The 14434-nt window shown below is 41.5% G+C and overlaps 1 protein-coding gene across 1 annotated transcript in view; it reads left to right on the forward strand.

Moving 5' to 3' along the window:
• Positions 1-9696: 9696 nt before the first annotated feature.
• Positions 9697-14434, forward strand: part of LOC144762223 (cysteine-rich secretory protein 2-like) — a 119068-nt gene continuing 114330 nt past the window's right edge. Inside the window, exon 1 of the mRNA XM_078647371.1 lies at positions 9697-9759. Coding sequence (XP_078503497.1) covers positions 9697-9759 — 63 coding nt within the window. The remainder of the gene's footprint in view (positions 9760-14434) is intronic.

Here is a 14434-nt window from a genome sequence, read left to right on the forward strand (position 1 = left end):
GGAACTTGGGCGTTATCTTTGACTCCTCGCTTTCCTTCGACAAGCAGGTCAGCAGGACGGCCTCAACCTGCTGTGGGGTTTTGCGAATCCTGAGGAAAATCGTACATTACCTGTCGATCGAAGCCCGTAAAGAGGTCACGGTAGCCCTCATAGCCTCCCGCCTGGACTATTGCAATGTACTTTATTTGGGAATTACAAAACAACTTGTCCAGCGTCTCTAAATTGTGCAAAACGCGGCCGCAAGGCTCGTTGTTGATGCTCCTAGGCGTTCATCAGGCTCAACCATTAGGAAAAATCTGCACTGGCTCCCCATGCAAGCCAGGATTGACTTTAAGGCCCTGTTCCTCACCCATCGCGCCCTTCATGGGCTTGGGGCAGAAGACATCAGTTCTCTTGTGTCCTTCTATATCCGGTAGGGACCTTCGCTCAGCGAACAAAAACTTTCTTGCTGTCCCCAGAACTCTGAAGGCAAGATGGGGCGGGAGGGCTTTTTTCTCCCTTGTTCCAAGGATGTGGAACGCCCTCCCTGTGGAACTTAGGGATCAACCCTCTCATCTTCAGTTCCGGAAGGCCTTGAAGACCTGGCTCTTCTGGGAAGCCTACCTCTAGTCGATTCTCTCCCCCTTCTTCACACTCAGCTTGTTTCTTTCCATCTCCAGCGCCTTGACGCCTTTGGGCAAAGTTGCGCTATACAAGGCTCAAATCAATCAATCAATCAGGGAGGAGGGGCGAGGAGGTGCAAGGATTCCCAGGTGCTACGCGGAGGCGTGGAGCTACGTCATAGCCCCCATGATGAGGACATTGCCGCCAAGGTGGCTACAACTGGGCTGTAGTATATATTTGTACTCCTGTGGTATAATCCATGCAGAGAGCATTCCACATTTTCAAATGTAGTCTGCCATAATAGTTTACGACTCACTTTGGGCCCTTCTTGACTTTGTGGAAACATTTATGCACCCCATGCATATCAAGAGAAACACGGAGGTTGCTTATTTCTTCTGATTATATCTAGTTCTTCTGATTTATCCATCTCTCTGTTTGTTACTTTTAGCCAGGATGTTGCTTTTTAGTCATACCTAAATCCTATGTTGCCATTGGAAAACGTTATCCCAGTTGGTGCTGTGAGTGTCCATGCTCCAATGGGTGATTCTGAAAACTGTAGCCAGCCAGTTTTAACAAATGTGTCTTTATAGCCTAGTACCGCTGGGTATTACGCATTAGATGCTATCCCATATACAGAGCCAGTAATCTCCCTCTTTGAAAAATTAACTTCATACAAGTTGAGGCAGAGCCCTGCCTACCCTGAACTGTGACTAGTGCCCCAGATAAATCATCAGTAGTCATATTAAGTGCCTAATAAGAATATTTTGGCATTCAGAAGAAGCTCTTTTAGATATATGTGGGATTTTGAGAGCTGTATTTTTGTGTGACGTGTTATTTACCATTTTTTGTGCACTCTCATGTACTCTGGCTCTATTGAATTGAGTTGCCGCTCTTTGTATCAAAGACTGCTTACACACTATGGCATATCCCACTATTTCCAACATTCTCTATTGCACTTTTAATCCACTGACTGTGATTTGTAAACATAGCCAACAGTAAGACACAGGAGACATGGGAATTGCAGCATTTAAATGAATACATCCAAATTCTGCTTCTTGTATAAAATTGGTCATGTTGTTGCAAATAGAGCAATAACATCACTGTTATTCCACTTCCTGATTGGGCCCCGTGTTTTGTTCTAAAAATGTTTATTATTTTTGTGCTTTTTCAAACTTTAAGCATTTTAACAGCTTTCTCTTTTTTATTTGTTTCAAAGTCAAAGTCAGAGTCAAAGTAAAAAATTACTTTATTCGGTTAAAATTTTAAAACCATCAAAGTACAGATCAAATTGCATACTACCTAATACAAAGAATTCTTTTCATGTCACATACCAAAGGCAAAGAAATCGGCCAACCAATGATACACAATTTCCCCCAAAACAACCCTAGGTATTCAAATAAATAAATAAGATAAAACGTTTGTCACATGCCTCGATCCATTGGTTAATGGCCTATATTTTTTCTTTAAGAAAAATTGTTAAGGAAAAGGAAAAAGAAACGCCAGCACTATGAATACAAACTTTTATGTCGCCTAATTGCCCCTGTGATAAAGCTTGCAACCCCAAAACATACAAGTGGGGAGCCCAGCATTTGCAAGTAGGCAAGTGCAGGTCTAACTTGCAAATGTTTCCTCCTCTTAGCAGTGGCAAGATACATTTTCTGCGTAGCGTAGCATAAAAATCGCAGAAAAATACCATGTGGAGGGTGTTCTGGTCTGAGAAGTTATCACATGGGAGGCGGCCTAATGATCCCTCTTTAAAATAGCCTTTCGTATGCGCCAATAACCATGGCAACATATTGTATTTAAATCTAATTAGGGTAAACAGATGATAGGGTTTATTTATATATGTTAGGTATGGCTGCATCTCCCTACCTAAACATAACATAACAAAACACCTCACTGATGGTTTAGCTACTTCAACTTCCTCCCTTAGTAGCATTGATCTATTCAGAAACTGGAGCTTCAGACCACTAATGGCCGCCCTACCTAGAACTCTAGGAGTTATAAATAGGTCAGAACATCCCAATGAGTCCAGTTCTGTCCTAACATAACGGATCCAAGGGATGTCGAGGCCTTTGTCCAAAGACACACAGTCCCGGATGATCAGCTGGTTCAGATTTGGTGACAGCTGAGACCAGATTCTAAGCCAACATAATATTGGGGCAACCGTGATCTGGTCTGAAATAAAACCGGCACCTAAATCTTCGTGGAGGTTAAAAATTGGGGTGGAAGATGGAAGCGACAACAGCTTTCTAAAAAAATTATTTTCAACTGTCTAGATGTCTCTAGTCTCAGTGTAGCCCCGTACATCACTCCCATAGGTTACCATTGGAAGGCACTTGGCGTTATAGATTTTCATTAGGGCAGGGAGTGGTTTGGATCCTATTCTCCGTGCAAACCCCAATATGGCCCCTTACGCTCTTGCCAGGGTGTTCTTTTTATGTGCACGCTGCATCACCCACGAGCGTCTTTCATCCAAAAGAACGCCTAAATAAGGAAAGGCGGGGACTTTCGTAAGTTCCAAGTCCTTACAATAAAATGTAACCTTTTTTACCCGGCCCGTGCCAATTGGCATTGAGTGTGACTTTTTGAGGTTTGTAATTAAATCTAGTGAGTCCATAAAATCAATAAAACAATCTAAAAGGGTTTGTAAACCACGCGACGTCCTTGTTATCAAAACTGCATAATCAGCATACAGTAGGGCAGGTATCATTTTTGTGCCTGCTCTAGGGATATTCTTACAGGAAGTGGTCAGATCATCTCCCAATTTATTAATATAAAGAGTAAACAGCAGGGGAGCCAAAATGCACCCCTGTCGTACCCCTCGCCTTACAGCCCATGCATTGGTTAGGCTGCCGTTCCCATTATAGCGAGCAGCGGCCGAGGTGTTTTCGTGGATGGCCGCCAGAAAAGAGATCAGGGTCAGTTCCAGGCCAATGCAATGTAGGGAAGCCCAGAGTTTTTGCCTGTTTACGAGGTCGAAAGCAGTGGATAAATCCACGCTTAGCGACCAAGTATTTCCCTATTACTAGATGAAGATTAAGACATTGAAATGAAAAAATGAAATGAAAATGAGATTTATAGAGCGCTGCAGTTGCCCTGAGGCCATTGACCTGTCGTGCCCTTGCCCTGCCTAAAACCATATTGGAGGTCAGAAATGATGCAGTTTTTATCTAGCCAGTCTGTTAAACGGACAAGTATGACCTTCCCCATTATCTTGGCTGCAGAATCCAAGAGTGAAATCGGTCTGTAACAGGCCGGATCCTCTCTTGAGCCCTTTTTAAATATTGGGATTATCACCGCTTTAGCCCAGGACAGGGGAAAGCCGACCTGTGCCACTGCGTTAAAAACAAAAGTTAAAATCTTAGCCCATACACCCGCGTCAGCCCTGTAAAGATCGGTCGGTACGCCATCTGGGCCTGGGGCCTTTCCCCTTAGGGTAGACATAACTTCCTCAGTTACTTCCTCCTCTGAGAACTCTATGTTCAGGGTGTGAGTATCAAACCCCTGCTGGCTAATTGGCTCCAAACTCCCGTCAGTATACATACCACTAAAGTGCTCAACCCATATTTCAGAAGAGATGAGACAATTTTTGGCAGAATTATTTGTCTCATTGAACATTGGGCTATTCACCACTTTCCAGAAGCTAGTGCTACTAGACAGGGTGCTCACATGACTCAGTTCGTCCCAAGCCCTTTCTCTCAGCTCTATCTTTCGTCTATTGACGGGGATTTTATATGCCTTCCTAACCTGCTTGACCCTAGATGGATCCCTCGGGGTCTCCTTCAACTCCTCCATGAGTGCTGCATGTGCACGGGCACATGCTTGGTCAAACCAATTTTTATATTTCTTAGGTTTAGGTTGACAATGGAGCGTCAGATTGGCCGACACCTGTTTCGTGATGCAGTCAAAAGCGCTCAGGATTTGTGATGGATCAGAGTCCTTACTTAAACAGACACTAAAGTCATCTACATTACTTTTATAAAGGCTATCAAGGAAGCCTTCAGGAGAATTGCCTCCCATCTTAGTCTCTGTTCCTGATCTTTAGTGGCAGTATTGGAATTAGATATGAGTGCCAAGGGTTTAATAGTAACGAAAACCTGGATATTTATTACCAGGGTTAAAGGGTTGTGGTCACTCAAGCAAGTCTGCGTTACCCGAAAGGAAGCCAAGAGATCCATTAGAGGGACTGAGACTAAAATAAAGTCAATAATGCTGTGATGCCCCTGCCCGGTGTATGGGGGAATGGGAGCGAGAGTATCCGACTGTGCAGGGCATGACAAATTATAGGCACATAAAAAACTCTCTAGAAAAAACACAGTTTTTGTGTGCTCAAAATGGATTAGCCCCTGCGGGCCATGCTCCTCCTTTAAGCATGACATACAATTGGAGGAACAAACATGAATATTAAAATCACCAAGGATTAGTAGATGGTAGGACGCATCATTGTTGGCCTCATAGTCGTCTAAAAAGGTAGCCAGAAGATTTAAGTGCTCAAGATCGTCCAACCTTGTAAAAGAGTTATAAAATGTTATTACCACGAGGGCTAGTAAATTTTCGCCCGTTAGTTTAACTGCCATAATATTTGGTGAGGTTGTTTCTATCAGCTTTGGTTTGTACAATACTTTAAGGCTGACCAATAATAGGAGTCTGCCCCCTCGATCTGCCCATTGTTGACGGAATGGCATGTTTGCTGAAGGAACCATACCCATCCAGAAAATACGTTTTTTCACAATCCCAGGTTTCCTGCAAGGCGATAATATGGTGTATTGAGAGTAAAGACTCCCAATTCGTGTCCCCCCTTTTAGACCGAATGCCAGCAATATTCCATGAAAGTACTTTCAACTCTGGCAATAGTGCGGTCTGCCCCATTGTGGTGGGTTCACTGTCAGCCAACAATGCTTGATTAGGCTCAACGATCTGATGTAATCCCGCCAAGCTGGAGGTATGCATAAGAGATGGGGTCTCATTTTCGTCTAAAGTCTCCTTCACTGACAGGACCTCCATAGGGGCATTATTAGTTTCCAGTCATCCCTGGTCATCTAGATCGGACAGTGCATTAAATCTATTGGAGTGTACTAATGGAGGGATAAACTCCTCAGGATGTCTCAACGGTGGCCTTTAGAAATATCCCAGTTGGAGGGCCTCAATAGAGGTATTTAGGGAGAAATTATTATATTGGCCTTTAAGAATCATTTGAGCCACTGCGGGACTTTGGAAGTTAATGATAACACAATCCCCCCTATCCTTTTTTGTGTTTTTCCTAGCCATGCAACTCTGCGGACCATCAAAATATTGTTGGCCATAGAGTACCTAAAACCTTTGTGTTTGGCCAACCAGTCCACAGTTTTATTTTTTAACTGCACCCAGGATTCGGATTGACCCGATCCCAACGGGGGAACGCCAGACAAAACTACAACAAAGGGACATGCCGAAGATGGGAGATCAATGACATCTAGCGCGGGTTTAAACAAAACATTATTTGTTGCTTCACTTGCTGTATATTGAACCCCCCCCGACCCAGCTAGTGGGGCAGTTGATGCTCCTAACAATTCTCTTGGGGTTTGCATAAAGGGTGGTCCTAGGCAAGGTGGGATAGTTTGCTGTTCTCTACCCTGAGAATTTGTGTTAGGTCTTAAAGACTCCCCTCCAAAATTTAAACCTGCATCCTGTGTTTAGAGATTTGGAATATGCTTTGGTCCGCTCACGTTTTCTGCGCCTGACCCGGGCAAAACTTTGTTTTGTATGACTCCAAGTGTGCAATTTCCCAAGCCAACTCTTACTGTGTTTTCCTCCACTGCTGTATTCGGTGTCTCTATGTTGCTACTTACCTCAAGATTTTTTGCCATGTGCGCAAACTTTTCTTCTATTGCCCCTAACTTCGTCCAGAATGGAGCTAGTATGGTTAAGATCAATGTTTCCATACGTTCCCAATAAGCCTGATTTTCTACTTTATCCCTCAGATCAATCACATTCTGGTGAATAGATGGAGACATAAGGTCGGGGCGATTTTTCTTTGTGATGCTTGGTTTTCCCCTTATCCTTATTTTTGTCTCTTCTCGCTAAGCCACCCCTCGTTCATTTGGCCAGTGGTTCCCCTGTCCTGCCCTCCATACCAGTGCTCTCCCTTGCTGGTCTCTTGGGCCTAGTAACTCTGTCTTGTTGGACAGCCACTCGCTCAGTAGAGCGAGTGGAATGGGCCTAAGCACACAGTGGGGCTTGCACCGGGGGATCACTAGACTCCTCAACGGGCTTGTCACCATGTATGGATGGTCTTGGGGAGCTGATATCCTCCACAACACGGACATCAGGTTCACCCACCCTGCTCCAGGGTCAGACTATGCGTCATAGAACCTTGGAGATTTACACTGAGATTTTTAATAGGCTCTAAGTTTAAAGGATTAGATGAATAAATACCTCCCGTTGGAGATTTAGCCAATCTTATAGCCCCCAAGGAGGATCTTTTTTGCTCTGCGTAGAGGCCTAAAGAAAGTCTTTTTTCAGTAAGGAGTATCTCATGCTGTAAGACTGATTCTGCCCTGATTATAAAAGCTTCCAATGTGCCTGCAACGCCCACTCCTGCCCTCTGGTCCGCCAGATTACGTTTTGTGGTCATGATCACGCCTTATCTAACACCAGCTACAAGAAAATCAATAGATTTTTTGGGGGGGAAATGACAAGGATAATAGTCCTGTATATATGCAACCACAGGAGGAAATAAAGTCACTAACCAAGTCCGTCCGCAAGTCCACTCGTGTCGATGATGATGGAAATGAAAGAGACGTGGCCAAGCCCAGTCTGCTCCTGCCTACGACAGGTGCGGATGGGCCTGCCCTTGGCCCTGGCACGCCCGCGTGCATTCGGCGCTGCGTGGGGACACCCGCAATTTTCAGCACCTCCTGACGCAGGTTGATGACGCGGTGAAGTGGAGCCACAGTGACCTCTGGGAAATGTAGTCCCACCAGAGTAGAAGCAGAGTAACCAATCCGAGGCAAGGGCGGCAACAGCAGGCAGGCAGGCAGTGAGCTCGGCGATCAGCGCTACCCTCGCGGCGTCCCAAAAAAAGCAGTCCTCACAGTGTGATTAGCAGCGTCCCGCGCTGCGAGGGGCCACCTGCGATTTAAGCGCCTCCTGGCGCAGGTTGATGACGCGGTGAAGTGGCGCCACAGGGACCTCTGGGAAATGTAGTACCACCAGAGTAGAAGTAGAGTAACCAATCCGCGGCAAGGGCCGCAACAGCAGGCAGGCAGGCAGTGAGCTCGGCGATCAGCGCTTCCCTCGCGGCGTCCCGAAAAAAGCAGTCCTCACAGAGTGATTTGCAGCATCCCGCGCTGCGAGGGGCCACCCGCGATTTTAAGCGCCTCCTGGCGCAGGTTGATGACATGGTGAAGGGGCGCCACAAGGACCTCTGGGAAATGTAGTCCCACCAGAGTAGAAGCAGAGTAACCAATCCACGGCAATGGCAGCAACAGCAGGCAGGCAGGCAGTGAGCTCGGCGATCAGTGCTTTCCTCACAGCGTCCCGAAAAAAGCAGTCCTCACAGAGTGATTTGCAGCATTTCATTGAAACATTTGTCTCTTAGAATTAATTATTTTGCAATTCACTTTCTTTATTTTTATTCTTGATGTTGTATGTATAACAATACACCTCAATGCATTTCAAACCCCACTGACTTCTTCCTCATATATCAATATATCAATAAATTCTATACATTATTTTCAGAATTCCCTTAAAATAATTGCCAAAAAAATCAAGATATGCAAACTATTTATTGTTCAATTACATGTGCAAATGATGTATGTGGCCAGGGATAAAAGTGGTCCGTAAAGTATACTGCTTAGAAAATTAAATAATATTAACAATTTAATAAAGTGTATATAAATCTAGAAGCAACATGTACAATATAACATTTTAAAACATTCTTCAACTGTGAAGGAATTCAAAATTGAAAGCTAAAGCTGAAAGTAGTATCCTCAGATTGATCCATGGGAGCAGTGCAAGTGCATCAAACAGAATAGTATGGATGATAAGTGGCCTCAATTACATTTAGAAATGTACCAACCTTCCCATTCAAATTTAGATTTGTTCATATTTGTTAGTGAATTAAAAAAAATGGTCTTTGTTTGATGAATATTTGTTTCTGTGTTTTTTAAGTATTGTTTTGCTGTTGACAATATCGAAAATTCTTAAGCCAGTTTTACCAAATTCCAGCAATTGCTCAGTGGTGGTTGTCTCTATGTTTCCAATAATGATTCAGTGGATGCACCCAGATCCCTGTAATGATTAAGTAGGGGTCCACAGTAGTCAAAACGTTAAGCGCCACTGGCATGCAGCGTCATTAAGCATATACTTTTGATTAGTCTATGCTACACCTGTCCCCAGTTAATGTAACATCCTCATTTCCTATACAGCCTATCACTTTGATAGCATGTGACAATTCATTTCTTTCAACTCAATTTCAAATAATTTGGAAATCTGGGAGGAGATGCCTGTTTCTGTAACAGTGATGTACATGAAGGCTGGGGGGAGAGATTTTCAGAAAGGGTAGTAATCAATTAGGATCATAAAAATATCTTAATTTCACTTTTACAGAGCTACAGATTTTAGATCTGTTAGTCAGTTCATCATAAAAAATATCACAATATTAATGAGCGATCAGGCTTGTTAGTGCTTAGCACATAAAAAAATACACATTACCAATATACAGACAAATATTTGAATAATCTCATTCATGAGTGGATTGTCTCTGCTGTTTTATGATAAATATATTTTTGTTGTCTTGTCTAGTTATCTCATAATTGCAGGTATAAGGGCCCCTGAAATTGTTCCTAATTATCCTTCTTCTTTCCAATTTTAGAAACAATAATTGATTTGTGCATGTTTTCTTCATTACAGTATTTACCTTACGCATTTTCACTCTTACTTAGAATTTTATCAAACTTTAAGTCTAAACCAGTATTTATTGTTTATATTTAGTGTTTATCCTATAAACAATATCATTCTTTAGTAAGTATTTTAAAAAATGTAACATTTTAAAAATGCATAATGTTTCTTTATAATGATTGATTTGTAATTGTATTGTTTCTTTCAAAGATGGACATGCTGGTTGTGGTCACTGTACTATTGGCTGCTGTTTTGCAGCAATCCACTGGGCAGGTATGTAAATCAATTGTCAAAATTAAGAATATAAAGTGTACACATGTAAAAATGTATTGCAGCAACAACAGAAGATAAAATAGTATTTGCTGTCAATACAGGAAAACCTGTCCCATAAATGCCTAAATCATTGATGACTGCAGCAAGTGTCATATAGGTAAACATCAGCTTTATTATGGATTTCTTGTCAATATTCATATATTTATCATAACATCAGTTTTAATGATTCTTTAGCTTTTATAGGACTTATGTATGTAGCTTGAATACATACTTAGGACTGGATGCCCAGTGTGTGTCCTATGAGTACAACTTTCTTATTCCTGTTTGAAGTCAATTGCTCAAGATTTCTCACGCCTAATTCACAAATGTGTTTCTGTGAGAAGCTCTGTCTTAAGCCATTCTGTTCCATTTGCAAATGTGATATATCCTCAAGTATTTAAAATGTACGCAAGGAAAAATATGTTAAAGGTTCACCAAGTTTTCTCATGCATTCTTTCTAACTAAGTCACCATTACATATCATAGCAGATTGACTGCTGCACATGATTTTCTACATCATGTGTATAGTCATCCTTTTCATAGTGGAACCTTTACAGCTTAAGTCATATCTAAATATTGTGCAATAGAAAATACATTTGTCATAGTAAACCTGCAATTTGTCCATATTGCTATCTGTACAAGAACAACTTTGCATACATGTAAGAAAGAAACTTAAAAGTTTGAAAGTGAAAACCCCTGATTTGGGAATATAAAGCCGTTTTCACACATCAACATAGATGGAGGGAGGGGGATGAATGCTAAACAGATGTAAGAGACACTGTAATTCAAAAGTCAATATTCTTATGACACAGAAAACCGGATCCGGAGAAGGTTTGTCTCTATAGCTTTCACAACAGCACTGTCAGTAACTGGTGATAAAGTTGATTTTGTCTTATTCAATGTGCAAATTGCATGATGTCATGGTCAGTAATTATGCCTTATTTGTCTTATCTGCCAGTCAGCAGAATTCAATATGCTTCCAACATACACGTTCCAGCCCATGGAAAGTCAGCTGAAAATCCTTAAAGAATTTGCAAAATTACTTAGGACAAATGAGAATAGCCATTGTGTTAACAGTGCCTCTACTGTTTGTTTAACTATAGAGAGAGTGATTCTGTATCACCACCCAGAGGCTAGGATTAGGCTGTTCCCCCTTCACTTTAATGATATTCATGTTCAACTGGCAGCCATTTTCAAGAAAGCATGACATTACAAAACTACTTTTTCCAAGAACAGTTGGGGAAAAAAGAGGGAAATAGACAGGCTAAACGAGGCATTGTACTTAGGATTGTGTTGTGATTGGATGGACGTTGTCTGTTTCTTTTTACCCTAACTGTTCATGAGAAATGCAGTTTTGTAATGTAATGATTTCTTGAAAATGGCTGCTGGAGGAAATGAATATCATTAAAGTGAAGAAAGAGCAGCCTAATCCTCACCTCTGTATCTTCAATAGAACTGAAACGTTCCTTTACGTTACTAGGAAGTTTTTCATTCTTAAGCATGTGATAGATATAATACCTCATTGATAGGTCCAAAATCACTATTATTTATCCTGTCTACAGTGTCGAAACTATAGAATCAGGTATGCTTTAAATTTGGAAGGCTCTTGCATACATCATAGAACACACACCTTCAATTTACATGATAGTAAGTGGGCATATGCAGAGTAGAAGTGATTGAGTCACAGCTAGGAAGATATGCTTTATATGGTAAGCCCACCAAATCACTCACGACCAGAATACAAAAACAAAAGATACGGTTTCCAGCAAATATTTGTATTCATAGTTTCATGTGACATTTGTATCACAGACCTAGCCAAAATACAGCATAGGGTTGTATTGGGTTAAAGGCAAACATAAGCCCATCAAGTGACTGGAAAAGAAGCTTTGTTCTTGGAGGAACAGATGTGTAGAGTACTGGATTATGACATAATGTTCTTTTAAGTGATGTATCTTTAACTCTTACCTAAATTGGAGCAGTGGTGGGTGGTCCTGATAGATTAGAGATGTGTTGTGCATAGATTATCCTTCAGTCTAATGGTGCCTTTGCTGCAGGTATTGATCGTGGTGAATTTGTACATGCAGCTTGTTTTGTTTAGGGGAAACAATGGATTTACGTTAGGATGATGGTGATGTGAGCATTTTTCTTCAGGCCTAGAATGAGATGTGCTGAGAAATGTCGGATGCTCTTAAGGAAGGGTCACGATGAAGCAAGGTATTACCACCATCCGGATGCAAGATTATGAGGGCTTGAAGAACTGTTCTTCTTTCTGGAAGAAATGTTTTCCCCTTTTTAGTAGAGATACCTTGTACCAGGCCATCTTTTTGGGCAATGTGTTGCTTAAAGGTAAATTTAGTATCAAGGATAAATCCAAGTAATACTCACTAGTTGCAAACTCCAGTAAAATGGTTTTGAGTGCTACCCACCAGTGGCCACTTTTAAAATTAGGTTTGCTGCTTCAAAGCTGTATTAAAAATCTCTGGGCTGGTTATACATGATCGCTAGATATACCCTTAAACAATGTTCCTCATCATCCTAAAGGTTTGACACTATTACATTATTGCACTAATGTCATCAAGAGAAACAGGCGACGGTACTCAATTCGAGCCTTTTTGCCTCGAGGTAACCATTGCCAGGGTGATCCGTGCAATGCTTTTCTTTTACACTGGAGATATTTTTTCCTGTAGATCTCCCATGCAAATTAAAGTTATCTTCACCACAGCACTGGCAGTAATAAAGCAGGCAGATATTGTCTAGCTTTCAGCACTTTTCTGTTCCTATAGTTCTGGCAGTGGATGTGCTTGGGTTATTGCAGGCACCTGGGCAGTTATGTGTTTTTGGTCTCAAATGTATCGAGTTTTATAACTTCATGTGCTACATTGACTTTGTCCTCAGAGGTGGGGATTAATTTCTTGATGTCTTACATTTGATTAGGTTGCACTCTTCGTTTTTGAATATTGCGCCCTTTTGCAAAATAACTCTTTTTCTTGTTCTACCTATAAACAAAAATAAATACTACCATAAATTTGGTGGTTAAATATACAAAACAGATGGTGACATTATGGAGATGCACTAATTAAAGAACTCACAGTATCACAAGACCATGTCCCTTTCGTTGTGCCCAAATAATAACGTATGAAGCCACAGAGATGGCAAGAACAATCTTCAACCCTCTGTTGAAAATATACCCAGGTTGTATGGCACAGAAAATGCATTGGTCAATACCAGGTATTGCACCAACTCCCTACTTCAGGCCACATGTACAAAGGCTTTATGTGGTCACAAACAAGCTGAATTGCAGTAGAAGGCTTTTTTACATGTACAAATTTCTATTTGCGATTTGGTAACTTATTACCAAATTGCAAATTGGGTTTGTGATTTGGTTTTAGGAAGGGGCGTGTATAGGGCATCCCTTGCTAATACCCAATCGAGGATATTTGGTACACTCCAAAGGATGTGCTTAGTCTAGTTAAGATATGTATATTTATTGACGTTAAAATTTTTTTTCCCCTTTTTATTTTTATTATATACAAAAATGTTTTTATTAATGTAATGTTTTGTGCTTAACTCTTTTATGGCATTTTTAGCCGAAATAAAGAAATACTTGACTAATACCCAATCACAGTGGTATGTTTGAATGTTTTGGGACAAAAAGGCAGTTGCAAAACATTCACATTTAACAGCCTACTTCAAGTTGGTGGTAACCCTGTTGCAATGGGAAAGCTGTCCTCAAGAGACCCCTTCCCCTTTGTGAATGTTTGTAATAATATTTTTTTAAGAGGAGGCAGTGGTCCAATGGACTACGGCCTAGGCCTGGGCGTGTAATTCAGCTTACAGAGTTTGCTGAGTTTTTCCTACTCCATGCCCTGCGTAGACCGCTGAGCTGCAAAACATTCCACTCCGCGCTCACGTGTGAGTGCAAATGGGGAAAATCTTACTCCAGACCACCACCTGGGGAGATTTCTCAACACTGGTGGGCATGGATGGCCGCCATGGCTTGCGTTGAGAAAACTTCTGTTCACATTGAGGAAGCTGTCGCTTGAGTAGAACATCTACTCGAGCAACAGAAAGAGGCAGGGCCCTTCTGTGCTGTGCATGGTGCCGTTCGAGCTGATCTTCCAGTGCAGGATAAACATCCAGAGCTAACAATCAGTGTGAACAAATGACAAAACTTTTCATACATTTTTTTGAAACGCATCTCGTTTTCCTTTAAGGAAAATGGACTGCATTTAAAAATATTTATTTTAATGCAATCACAGACATGGTGGTCTGCTGACCCCAGCAGTCCACCTTCCCTGTGATTTTAGCAATTCGCAATGGGTTTGCAAACTGAGATCTACCTCATTAATATTCATGAGGTAGGTATATTTGTGACCCACTGGGAATCACAAAATGTGTAAAAGACACATTTGTAAATTGATGTTTATGATTACCAAATAGTGAATCACGAAAATGCACTATTTGGTATTTGCAAACTATTACTTTTGTACATGTGTCCCTTCGTTCCTTACCCACTCAGGCACACACTAGCCCATAAGCAAAATCTCTGAGTTTGCACAGTGCAGCCAGCACAGTTATAACTTGAAGTTTAATTCATGTTGAATATTACCCAACAAAAGATGTATTAGATCTGGCAG

Source organism: Lissotriton helveticus, chromosome 6 (assembly GCF_964261635.1).
Source record: "Lissotriton helveticus chromosome 6, aLisHel1.1, whole genome shotgun sequence".
Lineage (NCBI taxonomy): Eukaryota > Metazoa > Chordata > Amphibia > Caudata > Salamandridae > Lissotriton > Lissotriton helveticus.